We start from the raw sequence: 24,678 nt of genomic DNA on the forward strand, positions 1-24,678 counted from the left end.
CAGCCTGGCTGCTTCAGGACTCGCTCCAGCTGCCGGACAGTTCGCTCCATGGTGCCGCGGGAGCACAGATCCACTTTACTGACTACAATAAAAATCGGGACTTTCAGAGCCATGGCCAGTCCCAAGTGCTCTCGAGTTGTTCCAGCTGGACACAGAAGAGAGGAAACGCGCTGAGCGAGAAAACCACAAACAAGGAATATATGCAACTGCAACAGAGCTAAGAACACAGTGTAGTGTTGTTTCATTTCCATTTTAATGCTAGAAGTTGTTCTGCACCATATGTGTTGAACACACGGTGCTGTGTGGCACGGATGAAGGTAAGTTTGCTGCAGCATTATTAAGTATACTTCTGTTAATTTAGAGTGCTTATTATATATTTGTTGGAATGTTTAGAGAAATTTGAATCTGATTTAATTGTCCCAGTTTGGCTAATTGATTTTATTTCAGTTTGGCTAATTGATTTTATTTCAGTTTGGCTAATTGATTTTATTTCAGTTAGCCAAACTATCTCCTCTTTTTGAATATAGAAAAAAGGAAGAATAAATTTCCACTAAAAAAACTGAATTTACAGAAATAAACTTGTAGATTTCTGACTTTGAAGAGGTGAAAATTTGCGAGAAAGAACTCAGAAATTCTATAGATAAAATTTTGAAAATTATGAGTTTGAAAAGTCAAAATTTTCAACTTCAGAAACTCAGAAAATGTTCAGGAGTTTTGTCTTGAAAATTTTCAAGTTCCAAAAAAATGTCCAATTTTTTTTCTGGAAAATTTCTGAATTTTTGGCAGAAATGTACTCCGTTTTTGTAATAAGCTGATGTTAACAGTTTGTGCCTTTGGCTGTACCATTACTTTGTAACGGCTATTTTGTGACGTCATCTTTATGACAGCGTGTTTTCAAGTGAAGCCTATTACAGTAAATGTGGTCAAATCCATTTTGACTCCTGTCTTCTCTGTACGGATTGATAAAGAGTTGAAATCCATTATTCATCCATTGTCTGTCTGTTTATCTCTCCAGGTGTGTTTGCAGCTCACCTATGCCGGTGTTGGCGCTCACTACAAGCATGGCAAAGTCAGGGCAGTAGCTGGTTAAACCGAAGACGGTGGTCTTCAGGTATTTGTGGTGACCTGCCAGGTCGATGAAGGTGATCATTTTGGATGAGCTCTCACAGATCTCCTCTGCTGTTCGAGACTCACTGTAGTTTACCACCTGAGCAGAATAGTGGGATCGTTAGGATCCAGGAAGTAGCAGTCGTTGCAGACATTTTGAAGTAGATATCTGCCCAGCATTGGAGCTTCCCAGTGTCAGTAAAATCAAGAGAACAGTCCTGTGATGCATATGGACACTTTTTCATCTTGTAGAGCACAATTTTTTACAGATATAATATCTTAGAAAAATATAAAGTACAAAAAATAGATTCCCATTTATTAACGACTTCTTTTGCATTTGTCTTAGCTTTGGAGTAACTAGAACCACAAATACCGACCTACTTTTCCTGAAACACAAAGCGTTCAGCCCAAATAAGAAACAATCAACCCCAAAAAGTCAGAAAATGTGGGCCTGTGTTATGATAACACAACCGTGCAAAACCTTGTTTTTATGTTTGGTATCGACAATGATTTAATATTTAACTTTAGTTTATAAAGTTTGGACACCACTTCATTATGGGAAATGTATTGTCGTTTTTAAAGAATCACCATTTTATTTCTAGTTTTAGGATTTAAAATAGAGATAAGCATCAAATTCAGCAGAAAGATGTTAGGTCTTTTTCTTTTTTAGTCTCATTCCTCATCAGTGCAAATATTGCAGGAATAAAACAAGAAACTGTGAAAAATCTGTGTTTGTTATTATTAAAAATATTATCTGATTCTTTTTTAGTTTTAGCCAAAGTTGTAAAGAGCCACTGAGTAAGAGGAATACCTCTCCTTTGCTGTTAAAGCCCAAGATTTCAAAGCTGATGCTGGAGGTGCGTCCCGTCTGGATTTCATGCAGGTGTCTGAAAAGGTTTAGCCGAGCTCGACCTCGGCCGTTATCCAACTCTCCCTGCGTCAGGACGCCCAGCAGGGTCGACTTCCCTGAGTCCACATTTCCCAGCACGGCCACACGCAGGTCCAGGAACTGAGGAATGAAAATAGATTTGGCCCAACCCTTGCAGGAAATACAGAATTATGACATGTTTACAGGCACAACGTTGCAGAGAACACACCTGCTGATCGTCAGGAACCTTTCGGACAAGAACCTCTGCAATTTTCCGGATATTTCTGTCCAGGCCATAGTCCACTTCCCTTTCTCGCAGAAGCGTTATATCAGCTCCGACCCTTCAACAAGACAAGCAAAACAAAGTATTATTTCATAAATTATAACACACTTCTTGAAGTGTACACCTCTCAGTAGTGATGGCTCCAGAGGTCAAAATCTTTTAGAAATAAAATTGTTTATCCTGGTAATATGGTTACCATAAGCATATTTCCTATATGGTAAATTAGCTCAAACAAGCAGATCTGTGTTTCGATTTTATCTGGTTCAGTTCTGCAAGAAAAATATTTAAGGCTGGCATGTTAGAGCCAATAATGACCAAGTTTTTTTGAAAAAGGTTCACCCCTTGATCACCATATTGGACCGCAAAATCAACAGAAATTCACAGGCCTGAAATCTGGGTGTAGTGATGAACTCTGATCTGAACCTTCAGAGCAACATAAAGACAGTTACAAAGTCTGTTGTCTATCACCTGAAGAACATTTCCAGGATTAGAGGACTAATCTCCCAGTAAGATCTAGAGAAACTCATCCAGGCGTTTATCTTTAATCGCATTGACTACAGCAATAGTGTCTTCATAGGTCTGACTAATAAATTATTCAGACAACTTCTAATCACTGAACGGCTTGACACAGAAATTCAGCTGTTCTGACTAAAACCAGGAGGATAGAGAACATAAAACCAGTTCTAATGTCCCTACACTGGCTCATGTGGCTGAGAGAATAGACTTCTGTAAGCTTATAAATCACTTGTATAGAGAAACTAATATTTGTTCTCAACTTGGTAGTTGATGTTTTGGGGGTTTTATGATAAAACTTCAGCAGGCGAATGAAAGGAGGTCATGGGGTCACCTACTTCTCTGCCATTCTCTTTAGCGTCTTGAGTGAGCCTTTCATGTCGGCCTCCGTCAGACCCACCAGCAGGCCGTTGTCTTCCACTCCGATCTGGTACACGGCCTCACCGCGGCCCTCCTGCAGGCGCCACTTCAGCTGCGTGGCCAGATGCTCGAAGCGGTACTGAGTGGGATTGACGAGCTTTAACTGGAAAAAAAACGAGAAACAAATACAAACCTGTGCAGCAGGTAAATGGAATTCAATTGTGCTTCTCTGATCACCAAAGAGATATACTTATATTTCTCATTCTTTAATCTTTTTTGATGTCTTTCAAAATTATTCTTTTGCCTTATAATGGCTAAATCTAAACTGAAAGATTATGTTAACTGTTTTCTGTTTACCTGCTTATAGATTAAAACATTTTTATGTAAACAAGATGATTTAGAGTGCACACTTTATGTGTGAAACTACATTTAATAAATGTTTTTACTTTTTTTCAGACTGTAAAATTGTTTAAAATAATCGAAAAAAAACTTTAGCTTCACTATTTGCTACCAATGCTGATGCTGGGTTTTTAATGTAGAATTATGATATAAAATGGTCTTTATTATAATTTTTATGCATTTCTTGACTTTGGGACAAGACAGTTAACACAACTTTGGTGAGAAACAAGTGACTAAAATGAAAAAAACAGCTGTAATTATAAAATATGTCCTTTAAACATTCACACAATAAGATGATTGGGGCAGTGACAATTACCACTTAAAATAATAACGAATTGTAATACTGATAGCTGCTCTGCTGCTTCAGCAGTTAAAAATGCCATTTTAAAGTCAAAATTACTCCTAATCAAAACATTTAAAGATAAAAACTTAATTACCTTGTATTCAATGTTTCCTTCTTCAGCCTGTAAAAAAAACAGAAAACATGTAGAATTACTAAACACTACACCAATAAAATGTAGAGTGCTTTAACACATCAAACCTCAAAGTGGTGACCAGTCGAGCAGGATCATATTTTCTATTGTTTCAAAATTAGTCTTGTGAGCATCTCCAGCTCAAATAACTCCGAACACAGGCAGGGAAACACAGAGTATTATTAAAACTGAATTTAATTTAGAAACGTTTGCACAGGGAAGAACATGACAGAGGCGTGGACGAGGAATTGAATTGCACTTGAGTCACAAATTGAACGACTTTAGACAGACTTGACAAAATCTGTTCACAGCCCTAAAATGGAAGCTAAGAGGCACAGGGTGTAAAAATCAATGTTATACAGTCCACCGGAGAGAAGAAAATGATTTCAGCTGTGCATTAAGGTATGACAGCAAAACCTGAAAGCAAATGAAACAGAAAAAGAAACTCTCTCCAGTAAGGAAGGTCAGCCTTGTGACTTCACTTGGATCAGATCCGTGAAAATACTTGATGTCTTACACTGAACTTAAAGCCATGAAGTAATTATGAACTAATGATGACAACATGACTGGAAAAATACCTGCTATTATATAGATTAGTGTAAACCTGCTTGACGAAAGGTTGACTGATGCTTTCTGAAGACAATAAATTACAAACTGTGCGGCCATTATTATTATTATTATTATTATTATTATTATTATTGTTATTATTGAATTGTTGGTGGGTTTTATAGCTGATTCTTATAGGAGAGATTATGTTAAAGTTTGAGATGTTAGCCTGGGGGTTTCTCTCTAAACACGGAAGCAGATAAACCTGAAGACATTGCGCCACCATGTTTGAGGGACTCTTATCATCTGTGCTGCAGTACGGACTAACTGCCTGCGTTAATCCCGGGCCAGAACCAGGTAGCTACCTCCGGTGGTAAAATCGGTGGCGGTGTCCTGTTGTTCCTTTTCCTTTTATTCCTTCTCTTCCTGCTTTGTTTGCCTCGTCTGGCCCGCGACTTTTTGGATGATTTCTTCCCTTTGATATTTGACAGGGAGCCAGGTCCATCATGTCTGTTTCCGGGAGGAACCGCGGCAGTTTGGAGCAAATCAACCATGGTTGAGCTCAAGCAGTGATCGACCGACGGGAAACTACGGAGCTAATGGGTGATTCACGGCATTCCCCAGGACATTTCCTGCTGCATCCCACGGCTTTGATGTGTGGAGACCTGCGGCAGGTCGGATGCTCTCTCCTCAGCACCAGCAGCAACGTTAAGCTACATTTTTATGTCGAACTTCCGCCTGAAAACGCTCAAACCGGAAGCGAATGTAGGATTGTTTTCAAAATAAAACTCAAGCAAAAACATTTGACAAAAATAATAAAGAATTAACACATTTTTTAAATTTAGGTGTTTTTCAGGGAATAATCCCATTAAAATTAAACAACACAATGAGCGTAAGACTTCCAGCAGAGCTAGTTAATTTTATCCATTTACAGTGAATTTATTTATGTATTTTAAGATATTTTCTCAAATAATTACGAATTTATTCTCGCAATATTATTTGTTTCTTCTCGTTTTATTCCTATTTCACAGTCCGACGACACTATTATTGTTACTGATTTATTTTTTCTTAGTCTGACTATAATAATCAGTCGTATGCATGCGCAGTCATCCCGAACAGAAGGTGGCAGTGATGCTCCACTAAAATATGCCGCTTGCCACCGGAAAAGAAGAAAAATCTCTGTATTACTTCCGGGTTGTCAGCCATGTGGTAAAACAGCTGTTCGTCAGGGTTCTGTTTACAGTGTTTTTATTTTTCTTGGTTCTGCCTCTTGTAGAAGAAGAAACTGAAGATGAAGAGAAGAGAGAAACAGCGGCAGGAAGCGGAGCGGAAGAAGAAGAAGACTGTAAGTTGCAGCGAAGAGGAAGACTCTGATGTGGAGAAGAAGGTTTCTCAGTTTAACCTAAGAGGATTGGAGGCAGAGGAGCTGCAATTAACCGGACACGATGATGAAGATCAAAACCAATCAGGTGACGGGGCTGAGGAAGACTCTGGGGGCAACGAAGAAGAAGAGGTATCGGAGGGGGAGAGTAATGATGAAGAAGATGATGATGAAGAACTAGAAGAAGAAGGAGAAGAAGAGGACTCTAATGCAGAGGAAGATGATGACGACGACGACGATGATGATGATGACGATGATGAAGAGGAGGAACATACTGGTGATGGCACAGAGTTGCAAACAGAGGAACGCATCAGGAAAGGTGAGAGTGACTGTGCCCACCTATACATGACATAAGTTTTGATTGGCCAGATAGATGAGATCTGAGATCTGATTGGTCAAGTATTTTCCAGTATCAGTCCACATCCCTGATGGCTTTATTGCTGATCCGGCTGCCAATGGATTATAAGCTGTTGTACTGGCTTTCCATTATGCCTGTGGCAATATAAATAATCAGTTAATTGCATAAAAAATTAAATGAGCTCAATAATTTCCTGGCTGATGATTTATATTTTTTGAAGGGCAATTTTGTGTACAGAGACATAATATGTTTTATTTATGGTTTTGATTGTCATTGGTTTTAATTTCCGTTTTATTTATTGTTTTTGCTTGTCCTGTTTTATTTTGGATATCGGTGACACTGTTGCTTTATTGTAATGTCAATAAAGCTTTTTTCCATTGTCTAACCTGAAACATATTTTTTTGCTATGCTGTTATTTTTTCTTAACTTAAATCTAAGTAAAAACAAACTGCTTTCAAAATGAATTCTCTTTTTACGTTGATACATATTTTCCTACCGAAAACAATGTTTTTGGAGGCATGAAAATATGTAATAAAAAATAATAAATTAATTGCATGATAAATTAAAATGAGCTTGATAATTTGCCTTCTGATGACTATTAGTTTTCAGACCATTAATCCATTTAACCAACCATTTAAATATGGTTTTTATTGTTGTGTTTTTTTTGTTGTTTTTTTTTGGTCTGTTTTATTTTGGATACTTAAAATATCTTCCAGTTCCAGTGTTGTGTGTTTACAAAATTAAAGGTTATTTGTCTTTGAGAGGCCAAGCTTGTATCATTATGGTATTGTCAATAAATCATATATTACTTAAACATGGTCTCAAAACAATATTATAATTTATCATCATAATTACTGGAAGAATTTATCAGCCAGTAAAATGTATTGTTACAGAACTAGCTATGACTTATTTTGGTTTTAACTGTAGTTCAGTTTTGTTTCTTACTCAGTAAAAATCCTCATTATGATGCATTTTGTGATGTTTTCTTCCTATGCAGAACTGTCCAACATGCCCTTTGAGGATGTCATTAAGCTGCAGCAACAAGTGGGAACTAAAGCGTTCAATGAGGCTGCATTCCACAACAAAAAATGCCGACCTGTCAGCAGTAAGAAACGGCTGAACAAAAACAGGTCTGTTCTTTCAAATCATCCTAATTAATCAAAAATCTAGAAGTGCAACTGCTCTCTCCTGATCACTGTCAGCTTGTCACACAGTGTGTTTTAATTTTAGACCAATGGAAATTTCAGCAAAGATTCCACCGACCTTCCTACGTCAGGTCATCCCTGTCAAGAAATCAGTGAGTAAAACCAGCACTGACAAAACCACAAATCTTCTGTTTGCATGAAAATATTGTTGTTGTTTTTTTTGTGCTGCAGACCAGGAGAGATCCTCGATTTGACAGCCTGTCAGGAGAATACAAACCAGAGATTTTTGAAAAGACATACAAGTTTATTACTGACCTCAAACACAAAGAGAAAGAGGTGAGAAAACCAGCATCAGGTGCCATGAAAAGTATCTCTATGTAGGACATGTGACATGCACTCTGTCCCTGCAGGTCATTGAGAAGCAGCTAAAGAGGACAAAGGCTGACCACAAGAAGGAGAAGCTGCAGTTCCTGCTGAAGAGATTGGTAAGAAGTCCTGACACTTCAGTCTTTTTATCACTTGTCAGTTTATTTGTGAAAAAAACACAAAAACTGAATTGATTCTTAACAGTGCTATGTTTCTCTGCAGAATGTGACATTTGTCTGTAAATTTAATTCTGCAATATTTTGCTAAAAATATTAATAAATATTTCTCTGCATTCAATAAAGTAATTTAAAATTAAGTAATATTAAATTACTACTAATAATTTAATAATTTATGCTAGTCATTAAATTACTATTTAAGGCAGCAGAGTAGTAGAAATAAGAAAGTTACCATCATTTAAACAAAATGATTTTGACCATTTTAGTGGAAAATGTCCAATAAACTCACCATTATGAATTACCGTTAAAAAGTATAGCAATCTGTTGTTTGTGCATAAATTTCTGTTATTTGGCAGTATACAGATAAAACCTGCTTTCATTTGATTCTTAAAATAATATTTAAGGTTCTCTTTATGTGTCCTTCTTGACAGGGCCACACTAAAAGCTAAGATGGGCCAAATTTGGCCCCTGGGCCTTGACTTAACACACATGGCTTAGAGGGCTTTAAAAAAAAATAAAAAATCAATAATTGTGTTTGGATTAAGCTCCCAGTGCAAATGGTGGTCAGCCTTTAGATTTCCATGTGTTTGTGCAGAATAACCAGGAGCGAGCGAGACAGATCCAGGAGCAGCAGAGAGAGAGAGAGCTGCAGTTCAAGAAGCAGCAGCGAGAGCGAGCCAGTCGGGGAGAACGGCCATTTTTCCTCAAGAAATGTAAGAGCGAATCCACAGAGTTCTGTTTCCTGTCCCTCACACATCTTGTGCTTTCACATTCACGTTGTTTTAAAAAAAATATTATCGTACACAAAGGATCGATGCCAGACAGAGAAGCTGAACTACTTTTAAATACCGTGTTAGAATATAAAGTAGGGCTGGACGACATGGCTGAAAAACATATCACGATATAAGCGTTTCATATCAGACGATATCTATAACTATTGATTTATTTTTTTTTGTTTTTAAATATCTGAACTACTGCCACACTATTGACGTGACATTTCCTGTTTTATCCAGTTTTCACTCCACACTGTTTATTTTTCAGCAGTTATGAGGCCCGGTGGTTCTTACTCAACAGGTTGTTGCTAGGTAACCAAAGAGTGAGCGAGTTGAGCCATTAATCTTGCTTAGCTAGCCGTGAGAAGCTGAACGGCTTAAAGCTTTTCCTCTGCCCACATCTCCCAGAATGCTGTGCAGTTCTGGATCAGAGTTCAGTGAAATTATTGAATATTGTACAAGACGTATCGTCTATTGATTTTGATCAGGTCTGTGGCAATATATTGGTCGTTAATAGAGTTTACTTGTGAATGAAAGGATAAATTGCATAAAAATCTTTTTGGTTTCTCAGATATCTAGACTAGACGTAGACTTGATTGGTTTCATAAAAGCTAAAACAACTCGTTGGTAAAACATTCCTCTGCTTTATTTCTCTCCTCAGCGGAAAAGAAGAAGCTGCAGCTGGCCGAAAAGTATCAGGAACTGAAGAAGAGCGGCAAACTGGAGAACTTCCTTAGCAAGAAACGGAAGAGGAACGCAGGAAAAGACCGCAGGAAGCTTCCCAGCAAACAGCTACACAACAAAAAGCCCTTTTCCTCCTGAGAAGTGTTGAAGAGCGATCTGCTGAGAAATGTTTAGTCAGCACGGCTATAGAGACTCATTTCAGTGGTCCGATGCTGTTGGTTCCTCACATCAGGTGAAGTTGTTCTGTAAAAGCTCTTTTTTGTGATCAAAGATGATGGGATTCATGAATGTTCATAAAAAAAATACTAAAAGCGTGTTTGAAGATTGTGTCAGATGTACAAATGGTTCTTTTTTACATGTAAAAATAATAAAGGATTTCCTCAGTACTTTAAATGCTCGGCTCACCTGCCTGCTTATTCAAGTATTTTATTTATCCGAAAGAGAAATTAAATGTTGTAAATTATGTCCAATCCACAACAGTCCTTGTGGATGGCAATGGGGTGAGCAGGGATGATCTCCTGTAGCAGTCAATCTTTCAGCGAATCTGAAGAGGCCTCTGACTGTTTTATGACGGTGTCATGGCTGTTGTGATGTGCCAGCCGTTTGGAAGCTGATCTTTGTAATAAAACCAGACAAAAGTGGCCATAGGCATATTTTTGTTTATAAGTCAGTAACTAGCTTTCTACCAGTATATCTAAATACCTATATATGACAATCAGAGGAACTACAACCTCCTCATGTCTTTATTACATTTAGAGTTCCTTTAGTGTGACACAAACTTCTATTATACTAACAACAGGAGCCATAGTAGCGTAATTAAACCAAAGAGTTTTAAACAACTAGACAATAAGAAAACACTGCTGGATCAGTTTTAATATTTTATTGCTGTAATCTTATTTTCATTTTATTTACAGCATTAATTGTACTGATGTGTCCATTTTAAGAGGATGCATTTGAAAATGAGGCATCTCAAAGATATTTACCCGAATAATTAAAGGTGGAATTAAAAAATATATATATTTTCAGTTAGATTTTTTTTAATTTACTGTTTTTATGAAGATGTGTAAGCTGTTAATCTTTTTTTCTGTTCTCTAGCAATTTTGGTAATTTTTTACCCACCTTTTTTGCTGCTGGATGTTTTTGGTCAACTTTGAGAACTGATTTTTTTTGTTTTTACGTTTTGCTATATTCCACAAACTCTACTCTTGAAATATGACTAAAATAGAATATTCACCATCAAGAGCTTTTTAGGATTATTTTTCTTTTATATGTTGTCTTAAAAAGTTAGTTGGTTTATAATTCGGAAAATTTATTAATAAAAAACCCTGTTGGAGAGTACTGAGTACAGGTATCCATTTGTAATAAATGGATACAAAATGAGTTGGTGAATGGGTGAAATGATCCGGCTATGAAATGAGTCCATTTGTCATTGATATATTTGTTTGTAGGTGTACATGTTTTGATTGTAGGTTCCAGGAAAACGAGTATGGTGCAAAATAAAACATTATATTTAAAGCAAGTGATTAAAACATAAATAACCTTCCAAGAATATTTTTACTGTAAAATGTACATAACAGATGAGTCGCTCACTTTCACTCCAGTTGATGAACTCAAAAAATAAAATCAATTAAATTTTTACAAACACATAAGATCATGTTGTGCATCTTTGCCAATATTCACAACTCAAACCCTGAAAGAAGAGAAAAGATGGTGCCGCTCTCACAGCGGCGTGTCCAGAAATCATTCTGTCTTCCCTTCCACAGTTTTCTGTCTGAGCTCCACCTCAGAGCGAACGCTGCTCTTCGTCGCTTTCTGTAAGACCCACGTGCTCAGATGGATCAGAACAAATGCACCCCCAGCCGTCCACAGCCAGTTTTTACGCAGCCAGCTCTGAGACTTCATTGTGACTCGCTGAAAGGCAGAAAGAGAGTTTCAGGACTTCCAGATTTATATATTTTAATTAAATATTGGTGTTTGGTTGGACAGTGAAGGTAGTTTTGATAAAGTCTGTTACTAAAAGGTTAACATCATCTTAAAACATTGCAAGACTTAAAATAAGGATACGGCACCAGCTTTTACTAACCAGCACTTAATTGACTGCACTGGCTCCCTTTTTGTCAAATAGATTTTAAAATGCTGCTTGTGGTCTCTTGAAAACTAAACTGTCTTGGTCCAAATACATTCCCAAGTAGCTAGCCAATAACAAGACTAGATTACTGAAGTGTTACCAGGACCTGAACTAAATAATGTGATGCAGCTCATCAGCTCTGGAACAAACTCCCTGAAAACCTGATATATTCAGGTTTCTGTTGGCTCCTGTAAATCAGGACAGAAACATTTTTAGCTTTCTAACAATCTGACTAATGAACTTTTCACCTGTTTGAAGAGCAAAACTAGATTTGAACTTAAGTCCACAATAAGCTTTAATTTAAAATTTCATGCAAATTTGTCTTTAAAGGTGACCTATTATGTTTTCATTGAACAGGTCAGAATAGAATAAGCTGCACAAAACATGTTTGTTACATGTTTCACGCAAAATCATCCTTAATCATTCACATTAAGACTAGCTGAGCAAACCTGACGGAGGTGAGCTTGGGTTGCTAGGTAAAGACCTGGGCTTCACTGAAGTTGCTAGGTGACAGGCAGTGCCTGCCGATTTGTGCCATTATATTTGGAAGGTTTTTGAAACGGTTCATTTTCCAGACACCAAAAAACAATAATGCCAAAAAATGGCTGAGTGTTTTTTTAAGCGCTTGGGCTGTATATAGAAACAGTTGAGACCTAAATGGAAGTACAAAAAATTTGCAAAATGTGAATTTTGCATAATAGGTCCCCTTTAATATCTACCTTAGCTGCCTGGGCCATCAAGAGGACAAACAAGGAACTGCGTAAAGACAGCAAAATCATGTTGCAGCCACATACCTTAGTGCATTACTTGCTTTTGGCTGGAGGAGGAGCAGCAGCAGCAGGAGGTGAGACGTATGCAACGATGCCAGGCTCAGGAATGTACTCCTCTTTGTTGTGGAACGCTGGGTTTGTCTTCAAGTTGTACCAACCCAAGTGAATCAGTCCCAGACTTGTGCCCATCACAATCAGGACTTTGTAGTTATTCCAGAACGTCCGGAGACCCATGACTGACAAGGATGATGAAAGCAAACAAAGCTGACGTCCAGATAAAGCAAAGAGTCACACATTAAACATATTAAATCAACATTAAACTATCAAGTTAGTCTGACTCAACACTGCTGCCCTAAACCTACAAATAAAACATACAGACACAAAGGTTACTGAGAATAAAGGGAAGATATGGTGGTATATATATGTTGTACCCCAATTCTAGCTCATTGAATCTAATAATACCATAATATTCTGATATTTATTGGCGGTCATCGCAGTGTTAATAAAAACGGTTTTAAAATGCAGTCATACTGCTCTAAGATACATTCATCCAACCAACCCCCATTTATCAAAATTCAAATTCAAAAATACTTTATTAATTCCGAAGGGAAATTAAATAATAAAAGGGTATTTCACTACAAGAGTAGTATCAAGTAATACAACTGTGCAGTGCACAAACATTAAGCATTCAAATATTTTCTTGTTTTAACTGAATTGACAAACATTTCAGGAATATTCTGACCAATGGTTATCTACTTTATGCAATGAGAATATTTCTTCTGTACAATGGAGCAAATTTAGTTTCCGAACTAATCTAAAACTTTTATATTTAACGTAGAAAACACGGTGTAAAGGTTTAAAAAACATGAGGGTTTAATAAACATTTTCAATAAAACGACAAACTTGGATATGGATTGAAGAGAACCTTTTCAGTATTTTTCTATATATATTTTAGATACATTTAAACAACACCAGGTTTTCTGATAAACCTAATACTGCACACAAGTCTTAAAGGTTTTGGACCAGATAAACAGGGAAATAAAACAGATTCGGGTGGTGATATAAGCAGAGTCTCACCTTCAGCAATCAGCTGCTTCTTCTCAGCAGGTCGCCATTGTTGTGCCGCCGCTGGTAACTGGTGATGTGCCTGAACATTTTTTTTCTGCCAGAGTGTTTACGGTAGAAGAAAAGCCGTACCAGAGCATGAAACCTTTAATTGAAACGTGCCTCATTTTAGATTTAAAAATTTCAGCATGTTTAAATTAAAAGAAAACTCAACGATCGTTGAATCATATTTAAAATCAGGCCAAAACCTGGACAACTACACTTATGCCACTTGATGACGCAACAGGGGGCGGGGCCTGTGTCTGAGAGCAGAGACCTATGTAAACATTTCATTCGTGCCTTCTCTCCTTTCTTTTTCTGCGTATTTCTCTTTTTTTCTCCGTTTCTTTTTAGTAAATTCACTTTATTAAGAACACACATCAGTATGACTGCCTTTTAGGGACAATGTAGGTAGAAAAAAGGAGGAGTACATTTTTGCTAAAAAAAAGTTTTAGATTAATCTCAAAAAATTTCTAGAAAAAACTTGGAATTTCTATGTTTGAAAAGTCAAAAATTGGCTAGAAAGAACTTGGAAATTTTTTAATTAATCTGAAAAAAAAAGTCCATTGCAAAAGAGTAAAAAGAAAGTCCACAGTATCACAATTTCAAAAGAAAGGCTACAATGTCATATATAGCTTTTGAATAAACTGAGCTTAATCCAGGATATCTCAAAGTTATATAATTTCTTGACTTTTTTTTTTTTTACCTCCATGAGATTCCGAAATGTTCAATTAAGATTATTTCAAAAAGCTTGATTTATTTATCCCATTGGGAAGTTAAATGCCATAGCTTAATCTAGTATTTTCAAAGCATTGTTGTGATTGGCGGTACTATGGGTAGAACTCATCTTTCTGTGAATCTGAGGAAACTTCTGAATAAAACACATGACATAAGGTATTCACTCTCATTCTGAGGACATTCACATTCCAATGCTCCTTTCCAGTTAAATGGAGTAATTGATCAGATGCAGTGTGTTTTGAAGGAGAAAATGTTTGGATGTATTTAAATCAGCGCCACGCATCTAAGAATTTCTCCCCTGCGGTGCATCAGGATTTACCTATTTTAGTCTCAAGATGCTGCTACTGCCTTCCACCTTCTTGAGATGTGATCTTGCTGCTGCTGTTTTCTTTAGGTCTACTAGCCTCAAAATAATGGCAAATATAAATCCCCTCAGATCTTTAATTTTTCAAATAGATCTGCTTATTTAATTTAATTTAATTTAATTTCATACATTAGCATTTTTCACGTTGTAAGGCCTATTTTCCCAACAAATACTACTTTAGGATGAAGATGTAAATTGAGTTTAGGTTAGGTTTTAGGTTAGGCATATCCTGGTCAGAGTTAGGCTATAGAGATGAATGGACAATGAACAAAGGTCAGAGGGGCGGCCCAAGCCTGTTTGGGGCCTTAACTAGCAATTCCTTGAAAAGTCAACACAAAGTCTTTGTGAAGATAGAAAAATTAATAATAGTTACAAAAACATGCGTATTATTCTTCATACCTGATCAGCTGCACTTATAAAGATTGCTGTTCCCCAGTCTTTATCAGCTGTATGCTGTTAAGTGCATTTGAACTGTTAAATGGGTATTTAATGTGAGATGATTTTATTATCAACATGGCGGGTTTCAACTTTCTTGAACTGGTGGAGGAGGGTTCTTTGAGTACCTTTGAAAAACACTACACTTGTGACCAAGTCCTGAATAGCATTCGTCATGCGCTTTCGTTTACATTTACTTGACAAATTGAATTTCACGTTTCAGTCAATTTCCTTGTAAGCACAGGAACTCATGTGAATATATAGGAAGAATGAAAGATCCAGAAGTCAAACAGCTACACCACAATGAGTCTGTGTGGTAGTTAGTGGAACATGGGAACCAAATAATAAAGAATGTAAAGGTAAATAGTGAAAAACATGCAAAAGAATGTGTTTCACAGAACTTTGAGACAATGCCAAAAATATAAAAGGACAGTCCTAGAAAATGCAACATGTTTATGGCATTTAGTTTATTGCAAAGTATCAAAGTTAGCTGTATTAACCAAGTTTGTGCACAGAAACTAGGAATTTGACTTTGGTTCCTCTTATAATACCAGGCACTGTACTGACATCCTAATCCGATGAAAGAGTTTCACTCTTACATGACTAATATTAAACTAATGGATTTGTATTTGATTCCTTGGGATGTCTTCTGCTAAACTAATTCAAGAACCTTTACAGATCTACAGAAGTAGATTGTAGAGGTTGCTTTGGGGCAAAAACCAACCAAAAAATGTTGAATAATTGAATTAAAATCAGATTTGGTAATTATTTCTAAATTAAAAGTGTGAAAACTTTAAAATGATCCTTAGGATTTCTGTTAAAAGTGAATCCTGCATATATAAACTAACATAAATTAATACAATATGTTCATAATGAATAAGTGTGCATTTAAGGCAGACAGAAACAGAGCAGACCTCACCTCCCTAAAAAGACCCTCCCTCTGACTGTGCCCCCCCCATGCTGTAAATAAGGGATCGTATAAGGCAGCGAGAAGAGATCTGATCAGCAGAGCACCCTGATCCTTTTTTTCTCCATCCTGTCAACATGAGGTTTGAAGAGATACTCAGCGACATCGGTGGATTCTCCAGATTTCAGTTTTTCATATTGTCCATCCTGTGTCTGCCTCGTGCCATTCTTCCCCTCCACTTTCTCCTGCACAACTTCATCTCTGCCACCCCGCCTCACCACTGCTCCCTGAGGAAGCTGGAGAAAAGCAATGACAGCGCCTGGTCCCCTGACCCTGAGACTCTGGCCCTCTGGATCCCCCAGCACGACGACGGCTCTCTCAGCTCCTGCAGAGTCTACAACTCCCCACAAACCAGCAACCTCAGCCGGGAGAACACGACTGTGATTTGTCCCGATGGGTGGACCTACGACAAATCACAATTTAGCTCTACGACGGCCTCTGAGGTAAAATTTGAATCAATTAAAACTTTAAAAATGCTTATTTCTTTCATAAAAGCTCAGCAGAAGAAACATTTTAATGTTAACAGGAAATGCTTGTAACTAATCAATGTGAGAGAATTGAGTTTGAGTTGATCCGGTTAGTTGATAATTTATACTGAATTATATAAAAGTTGAGACACAGCTGACAGATGAAAGAACTTCTTTGTATTCACACCAATCAGCTCCCCAAATTTATGAAATAAAATTCCACTTCATCCACTCATGAATTGGTGCTTCTGTTTTTCTGTTTTTAACATCGTCCATGGACTTTTATGTTGTTTGAAATGCCTGGCTGCAGAACAAATTTCCCCTTTGTGGGACAATAAAGGATTTGAACTGGGCATGAACTTTCTATGAAGGAATTTTGCAGATCTCTACATATTCACTGTTTCATTTGAATGAATATCAACCAGAAGGATGTGACTTACATTTATTTTGTTAACTGATTTATATGGGGACCAGAATCCCATTAAACATAAATAAAGTGTAGTAAAATGTTTTAAAGCACAATATTTTTCACTATCACCTATAAGATTTGAATTCTAACACAAGAATGACCTGGGTTCAAATCCCTGTTTTCTGGCATGGGTGGATGGAAATTTTATTATTTCTGAAAAAATGTATCTCCATAATTCATGAAAATTCTTAATTAAGGCAAACAATTAAATCAAAAGTCAAGATTTGTAAGAGTAATGGAAGTAGGAGTGGATGAAATGGCAATGCAAGTCATGAATCAGCATCTTTTACATGAGACAGACGTACAACAACATAGTGTCTTTTGTAGGCCGCTGTAATACGGACTGCTACAGGAGATCCTACACTCAGTCTGTACAATAACTCATTGAAAAACTTTGAAAAATATAAATTAAAGCAACATAGTTTCTCTTTATATGATCAATAAAGTGTTTTTAAATAAAAAAATTGAGTTCATGAAGAAGTGAAAAGGTAAGATGACCCAAATCTATTTTATGTTTTTTTTTGTTTTTTTTTTTTGTTTTTTGCATCTGTATACTTGTTTTTGGTGTCACTTTATTTTAACTCTGTTTAAATTCAGGAGTTTTATAACCTTTGACCTTTCCTCAGCTTCATTCAGACCAGGTGACTGTTCATGTCCCCGATCAACAAACCGAACGGGCAAACAGACATCAAAATTAATTTGAAACCTAAAGAGATCATCAATTAAGAAACTGAAAAGTTGGGTCACACACTTTAAAACATTTCTGCTTCCTTAAAGTGGGATCTGGTGTGTAACGACAAGCAACTGAATCATGCACTTGCCACCTACTTCTTTCTTGGAGTGATGTTTGGAGCCATTGTCTTTGGACAGCTTTCAGACAAGTAAGTTAATCCAAAACACTTAATTACACACATCAATAATAATTTTATAAGTAAATTACAGTTTCAGTATAGTCCTCAGACTTTAAATATTTGCAACACTCAGCTAAAACTAACAAAATTAAGGTTCAACATAATTTTTTTTCTCTTTTCTTCATTTGAACTCAGAACCTTTTTGCTGCAAGATAACAATTACTGTTAAACGTATTTTATTCCCGACTCATTAGTGTTTTCACATCTTAAATAATTTCCCAAAAGTACTCCAGGAGCTAATAACCATATTTATTTCTAATGTAATTCTCAATTATTTGTGTTCTCTTTTTTGTTGTCCTTTTTCTCCTTTTTGGATTTTGAAGTCCAGCAGAATGACATCTTGAGACATTTTTTAAACTTGGAGATAATTTTGATCAAAAGATTTGTGTTTATTTTCATTTACATATCAATAAACAGGCCTTTTGAGGCCAGACTTTCCCAAAGGGACAATAAAGTATTTTATATTGTATGATCATATAATAAAAAAGAGAGGAACCTAGAAATAAAAAATTATGGGAAAAACTAAAAAGCAAAGTGACAATACTATCCCATTGTTTGTGGAAAAATGAGGGATGAATCAGGTGCATTGCAGCATTTTACTACAGTCCACAGAAATCTTAGCACTCTCAGTAAACACGATGTGTGTAACATGACCTTATCAGTCATATTACAAAACTGAGATTTTCGAGTAAAGGAGAATGTAGCAGAAAATTAATAAATTGGTGTATGTGTGTGCTAAATCAAATATCTTTACTTAAAAAGTCATCCAAGCAATAAAAAATTGCAATTCCACACAGCTGTCATGTGTTTTGTGTATTTAGTAGCGACTTTTGTTCAAGACATGTCAGCTGCCTCTTTGCTAATAAAACAGCATTATGAGTGAATGGGTGCACACGTGGCTGTGCAATGAGAATCAAACAACTAACTGCCAGTTACCTAATACCTAATACCAGTGATTACAAAACTGGATCCACATGAGCGGTAACACACTAACTGTTTTATTTCTGTTTATTTCGGACATGCTGAGTTTACTTGTAATGTGGTTGAGGTGTAGAAAAAGAAGCTTTCGATGTGCACACGTGTCTATCTATCTATCTATCTATTACAATTACAGTTTTTTCAGCCTCTTTTTCACTCTGTATTCTCCAATTAACAATTAATCGATTACTAATTCAGTTTACGATTATTTCAATAATTGATTAATCACAATTAATCTATTTCAGTCCTAATCCCACTAATTTGGAATACATTAAATTATCTAATGTATTATATATATATATAAGTATTTTGATAAGTTGTTTTGCATGTTTAGCCCAGACACATAAGAAGGTCCAGAGTGAAAAGATAAAACAAACAAAAAATAAGAAATAGAAGAAAAAAATACTATAGAAAAATATAACTGACTCCTGGATTCAAAGTTGTTCACAACCAAAGATGAATGTTCTGTCTTCACTTAGCTGCAGTATGTTATCACACAATGATCCAGCAGAACAAAGCTCTGATTTTAAGTAAAGCTGCATTTATGTGTGGAGATGCTGGTCAATGGTTCAGTCAACAGTATAATGGAAAAACTATTAGCTGTTGGTCATTTCTAATTAGTTCCACTGTTTTTTGTTTGTTTTTGTTTTTATCAGAAACTTGTGTTAGTGTTTGTCTACAACTACAGTAACCTCTGGTGCATGACCAACAGATGCATGTGAAGACCTCTGTGAGTTTGTGAAAGTCTCATGAAACAAAGAATCCTGTTATTGATACTACTGATGTTTCCAAATGGGTACGGTGGTTTTGGTATCTTCCTTATGATGACCACCCCCTAACATCAAACTGTTGCAAAGTGGCTGATGTTGCTTTAGGATAAGTTTGCAGCAATGGCAGTACATATATTGAAACTTGCAGCATCTTGTTGCAAACAAGAAAGTACCAATTTATTGAGAAATACGTTCTGTTCTGTCTGTTTTTGTAGACAGTTTCACTGTCTACAAAAATGCACATTACTGCGCGTTACTGAGGAGTAAAGTTAAGCTGCAGGTGTCATTTATTATGTTGAGAAACAATATTCTTGAATAGTTTTAATCTGATTTTAAAGCACAAGGTAGCACTGAAACTTACTCTTTTATAGCATATTGTCTTCTGTTTTTATTGACTTTTTCTTTATTTTCGCGTCATTCTACTTTGACCACTTTGGATAATGTTGCAGTTATTACTTAAATCCAATACATAAATGAACCTGAGTCTCTGTTGAATGAGGTTTGAAAAAATAATACAATTCAAACTTGTTGCTACTCCTGATAATAACTTGTGTTTTATGTTCTGTGTATGTTGCAGGCTTGGTCGAAAGTCCATGCTTGTGGTGGCTTTAATTGCCTCCACCTTGTTTGGAGCTACCGTTGCCTTGTCTACATCCTACGTCATGTTTGTCATTTCCAGAGCACTTTCCGGCTTATCCCTCAGTGGGCTGTCGATTATCGGAATAGTCCTTGGTAACAACGCCATTTCACATCAAATAAATATACAGGCTTTAAATACAAACTCTAAACATTGTACAAGCTAATTTGTGCAAGTAAAAGGCAAAAAAGGGTCATACACTTAATATTTTGAAGTCATATACTGTATATATTTAGTATTATCCTCTGTTCAAACTTTAAAATTCATACAGAGCTACTTAAATGTACCAGCAGATTATACATTAACAGTTTTATTCAAATAATTTTTTAAAATCATTTATTTGGTCATGTTTTATGGGTATTAAGATAATTATAGAGTTTCTCAGTGCTAAATTGAATTTGTCCATTATTTATCTACACGCTAAGGTATTGAGTGGACAGATATAAAGCACCGCACCTTTACGGGAACCATTATGAGTTTGTCGTGGAGCGTTGGAAACATGCTTCTGGCTCTACTTGCCTATTTTATACGAGACTGGAGGCATCTAACACTGGCAGTGACTGTTCCCTGCGCTGTTACCATCATCTGTTGTTGGTGCGATATTTTGTTCTTCTCTTTAGCAGTTGTAGTTTTTGTTTCAATAAGAATGAGAGACAGTAATCTCTGTTTTCCTTCAGGTGGCTGCCTGAGTCCGCTCGCTGGTTGTTGGCTAACGGCAGGACAGAGGAAGCAAAAAAGTATTTGGTTCAATGTGCTAAAATGAACAGGACCGATCAACGCAAAACCAAACTGGACACTGAGGTAAAGATCAACGTTTTCTTGCTTTATGTTATGTTATAATGTTATTCCCTCATCAAAAACATAACTGGAGTGTTGATTTGATTCTTTCATGCATGTTTGAGACATCCTTGAATCTCCCATTACAACCATTCAGTGTGCCTAAATGTTGCTCTTATAAAGCAACCATTCCTCACACTTCCCCCACACAGCTCCTTCAAACTAGCAGTAGCAGCAGTTAGCAAACTTCTGATGGGACTACGCATCTGCTGAGCTTATCACACAAACTATTTCTCAGTCTAACTTTCATAAGAACGGTTGTTAACATACAATGACGTGCGTTATTGTCATGACGTGCTGAAGGTGGAGTATCAGAGAGATTAGGAGCTTCTTAAAGAGACAGAAGCTCAATTTGAAGGTGTCAAATTACACAATCAAGTCATGTTTGATATATGTAGCATTTTTATACAAACGGAAAGTAACAATTACTTGATTGTACTATAAAACGGCATTAAGTGCCTGGAAAACACATAATACTTCCCTTTTTAAAGCATATGCAGATCAGTTTTGAAAAAGAAATTAAGCAAATTAAGTGTAATAAAGGAAGCAGATATTGATAGGATTAAAAAACATTGAAATTAAATTATTAATCTGTGTGTATGTGTGTAAAGCCCTGATGTGTAGGCAATATCAGAGTGATGCTTGATTCAACTTGATGTTCTCGTTTCAAAGTTAGCTAAGCTTAAAATGTTCTACCTGAATAAATCAACTGATAATCAGACAAATCGGTGATCAACTCTGTTGCTGTTTCAGGTTCTAAGGAAGGTAACCGTCACTGAAGTGGCAGAGAAGAACCACACCTACCTGGACCTGATCAGAACCCCTCAGCTAAGGAAGATCACTTTCCTCTCTGGGCTGTCCTGGTACTAAATCAACCTTTAACAATACCACCACTACTACTACTACTACTACAACTAGTAGCACTACTGCAGTCTGTGGTGCAGGTTTCTGTAAAGTTTTAACTTAACCATTTTATTAAATTACTTGTTTATTTATTTTAGCATTACTGGAGCCTTGCACCAAAATTTTGCTCAAAATGTACATTTGAAATGTACATCTGAATGACAATAAAGTCTGACTATGTCTATATCTGTATTTGAAGGTTTGCTGTTTCCTTCCTCTACTATGGGATCAGTTTCAAGATCTCAGGATTCGGTGTCAGCATCTACCTCACTCAGTTCATCTATGGTGCTATTGAAGTCCCAGCCAAAATCCTCACTTTTTTCATCCTGGATGTAATTGGCCGTCGGAACGGCCAGGCATGGTTTCTGATCATAACAGGAGCTCTGATTGGAATAAACACTGTCATACCTTTAGGTTAATTTATTTACTTCTTTGTTTGTCTTTGACATATGGAAAAAAAAGCTGGATAAATACCTGTGCATGGATATGTTCAGAAATGTGACTTTTTCCTTTTAGAGTACTCTGTGATTCGAACATGCATTGCTGTGGTGGCAAAAGGTTTCTCTGAGGCAGCATTTACCACAGCATTCCTCTACTCAACTGAACTCTATCCAACTGTACTCAGGTAAACTCCTGTTGTTGTGACTTTTTTATATTTATATTTTGTTCAGTATATTTTGCATGATAAGTGACTGATTTACAATCATATGTTAAGCATAATTTACATGATGATTATTATTAATTGTATTGAACATGATTGTATATAATTACAAAGGTGAAGTGGAATATATTTAAGTGTGAGACATGGTTTATTTGAATAGAGGAAGTCTTTTATTTTGAAGAATGCTTAACAGGATCTGGTTCTGTTTTGTCACTATCTTGCTTTTGTTGATTTTTGGTTGCTAGGTTACGAACAGCTGTTGCCATTATCAGCTGTTGCCGTTTTTCTCTTCAATAAAAACTGAACAGAAAGGTTCAGTAAAATACATACGAGCTTTATATACATAAGAAGCTTTCACTCCGTAACACCCGTCATCCTAAGCTTACAATTCAAACCTTTAGTGTACATAGTCACTATTAGCTACCTGCCATCTTTTAGGCATCCTTAACTGTTACTTTCCATAATTAACTGTCATCGCAGTTGCTATGTCAACAATAAAAATGCCACAAGCTTAGAAGTAGCTTTCACCTCGTTCCTTTCCAACCTAAAAATATAAGTACATTACAAATATTACTCGATTAAAAATTTTGGTACTCTACCCACCTTTGTGTAATACTAAGATAAAAGTCTGTGTTTACTGACAAACTAGCAAAATTAGCTTAGCTAATGTAGCTTTTATCTGCTAGCTAAGACTAACATATAGCCTACATGCATACTACCTTGCTTTATCAAGTCCAGAGGACTCTAAAGCACTTTACACTGCATTCAGTCATTCTTGGAATGCTTCTCACAGGTCAAAGTTTAGTTCATATTTGTGTAAGGTCAAAAAACACTGTGAGCTTTGTGGCAGTACACATTTAGTCAGATTTAGTCAGAAAAGCAATTCACAACACCTGTTTTTTCTTTCTTTTTTGTGTGAAGGCAATGTGGTTTAGGCTACACTTCTTGTCTCTGTCGGTTGGGAGGCTCCTTAGCTCCAATGGTCATGCTGCTGGAAGATGTTTGGCTTCTTCTGCCTCCTGTGATCTTCGCTGGGACTGGAATCATCAGTGGCGGCTTAGTTTTTCTCCTTCCAGAAACGCTAAACATCAATCTGCCAGAAAATATTCTCGATGTTGAGGAGGGAAGGTTTGCATTTGTCCACAGCTGATTGAAATATAGCGTCAATCAACTACGCTACATTCGTGCAGGCTTGTGATGTTCATTTGTGCCATTATAATAAAAAAATGTTTCCAGAGGTCACTAAATAATAACTTGTCCCCCAGCTCCAACACTAACAAAATCAAGCATAATTGATATAATTTAATTTTACTATTATTATTTTGCTGGTTTGGGGAGCTGAAATATTTATAGCTCAGTTGATTGACCCCAAATTTGCTTGATTTTGTAAATGTCAGGTGGCTTGTTGACCTTTCAGACCTCTGGTGTAAAACTCTGGTATTTGTGTGGGTTAAGGAACAAAGTATTTTCTTTCAAATTTTGGTGTACAGAAAAATCTAAGAGTAGGAAGGTTTTCTGGGAATAATTTGGAGTTTAGTTTCTCAAAAAAATAAAAATATAAAATCAATCAATAAATAAAAATCCATAAATTGTTGAATCTCCTGCTGAACTCATAAATGCCTTTTCCTTAAAAACATTACATCATTTCAGTATGAAATAAACCAAGATTGTTAAGACAAAAACATACTTTTTTCAGTTTACCTAGATTAATTATAGTTTTGTGACACAAAAAATGACGAGTGTTAAAATAATGATTACAGAGCTGTGCAGGAGAATTTACCTTTATGCATCATAGTTTTTAGCTTTTCTTAATTTTTTTTATTATTTCAAATGTATCACTTTGTCTTTGCTCTTATTTTCTTTACAGGCACATACAAAGTGATGCAGAGGGAGTCGAAGATGAAGAGATTCAGTTGAAACAACTCAACTGTGAAGACAAAGCACCACAGCTTGCAGCTTGTTATTAAAATGTGATTTCTGTTGGCTGTGGATTTATTTAGTAAATTGATGCTTTTGGATTTTCATTGTAATGTTTAGGTTTTTTCGAACCAGACCATTGAGATTATTAGCTGAATAAAAGTTGCATTCTGTAGTTTTACACTTATGT

General features: G+C 36.3%; 3 protein-coding genes across 3 annotated transcripts in view; 2 read left to right on the top strand and 1 right to left on the bottom strand.

The window, feature by feature from the left end:
- Positions 1 to 5,326, bottom strand: part of LOC103146654 (GTP-binding protein 2-like) — an 11,209-nt gene extending 5,883 nt beyond the window's left edge. Inside the window, exons 1-7 of the mRNA XM_007564659.2 lie at positions 4,915 to 5,326; positions 3,968 to 3,994; positions 3,110 to 3,294; positions 2,205 to 2,316; positions 1,919 to 2,116; positions 1,033 to 1,207; positions 1 to 145 (exon numbers count right to left, since the gene is read on the bottom strand). Of these exons, the coding sequence (XP_007564721.1) occupies positions 1 to 145; positions 1,033 to 1,207; positions 1,919 to 2,116; positions 2,205 to 2,316; positions 3,110 to 3,294; positions 3,968 to 3,994; positions 4,915 to 5,103 (1,031 nt within the window). The 5' untranslated portion in view covers positions 5,104 to 5,326. The remainder of the gene's footprint in view (positions 146 to 1,032; positions 1,208 to 1,918; positions 2,117 to 2,204; positions 2,317 to 3,109; positions 3,295 to 3,967; positions 3,995 to 4,914) is intronic.
- Positions 5,327 to 5,682: 356 nt separating this feature from the next.
- rrp36 (ribosomal RNA processing 36) lies at positions 5,683 to 9,825 on the top strand. Its single transcript, XM_007564658.2, has 7 exons — positions 5,683 to 6,249; positions 7,286 to 7,418; positions 7,519 to 7,585; positions 7,665 to 7,769; positions 7,844 to 7,918; positions 8,571 to 8,688; positions 9,410 to 9,825. Exons 1-7 carry the CDS (start codon positions 5,841 to 5,843, stop codon positions 9,568 to 9,570), a joined length of 1,068 nt encoding a protein of 355 aa, XP_007564720.1. The 5' UTR covers positions 5,683 to 5,840; the 3' UTR covers positions 9,571 to 9,825.
- A 5,616-nt stretch (positions 9,826 to 15,441) lies between these two features.
- On the top strand, positions 15,442 to 24,670 carry slc22a7a (solute carrier family 22 member 7a). The gene is made up of 10 exons (XM_007564661.2): positions 15,442 to 16,381; positions 17,652 to 17,755; positions 20,111 to 20,265; positions 20,596 to 20,764; positions 20,848 to 20,971; positions 21,761 to 21,870; positions 22,110 to 22,324; positions 22,427 to 22,535; positions 23,493 to 23,699; positions 24,439 to 24,670. The coding sequence occupies exons 1-10, from the start codon at positions 16,016 to 16,018 to the stop codon at positions 24,536 to 24,538; spliced, it is 1,659 nt and encodes a 552-aa protein (XP_007564723.1). The 5' UTR covers positions 15,442 to 16,015; the 3' UTR covers positions 24,539 to 24,670.
- The last annotated feature ends 8 nt before the right edge of the window (positions 24,671 to 24,678 follow it).

The sequence above is a fragment of the Poecilia formosa genome, unplaced genomic scaffold (assembly GCF_000485575.1).
Source record: "Poecilia formosa unplaced genomic scaffold, Poecilia_formosa-5.1.2 Scaffold164, whole genome shotgun sequence".
NCBI lineage: Eukaryota > Metazoa > Chordata > Actinopteri > Cyprinodontiformes > Poeciliidae > Poecilia > Poecilia formosa.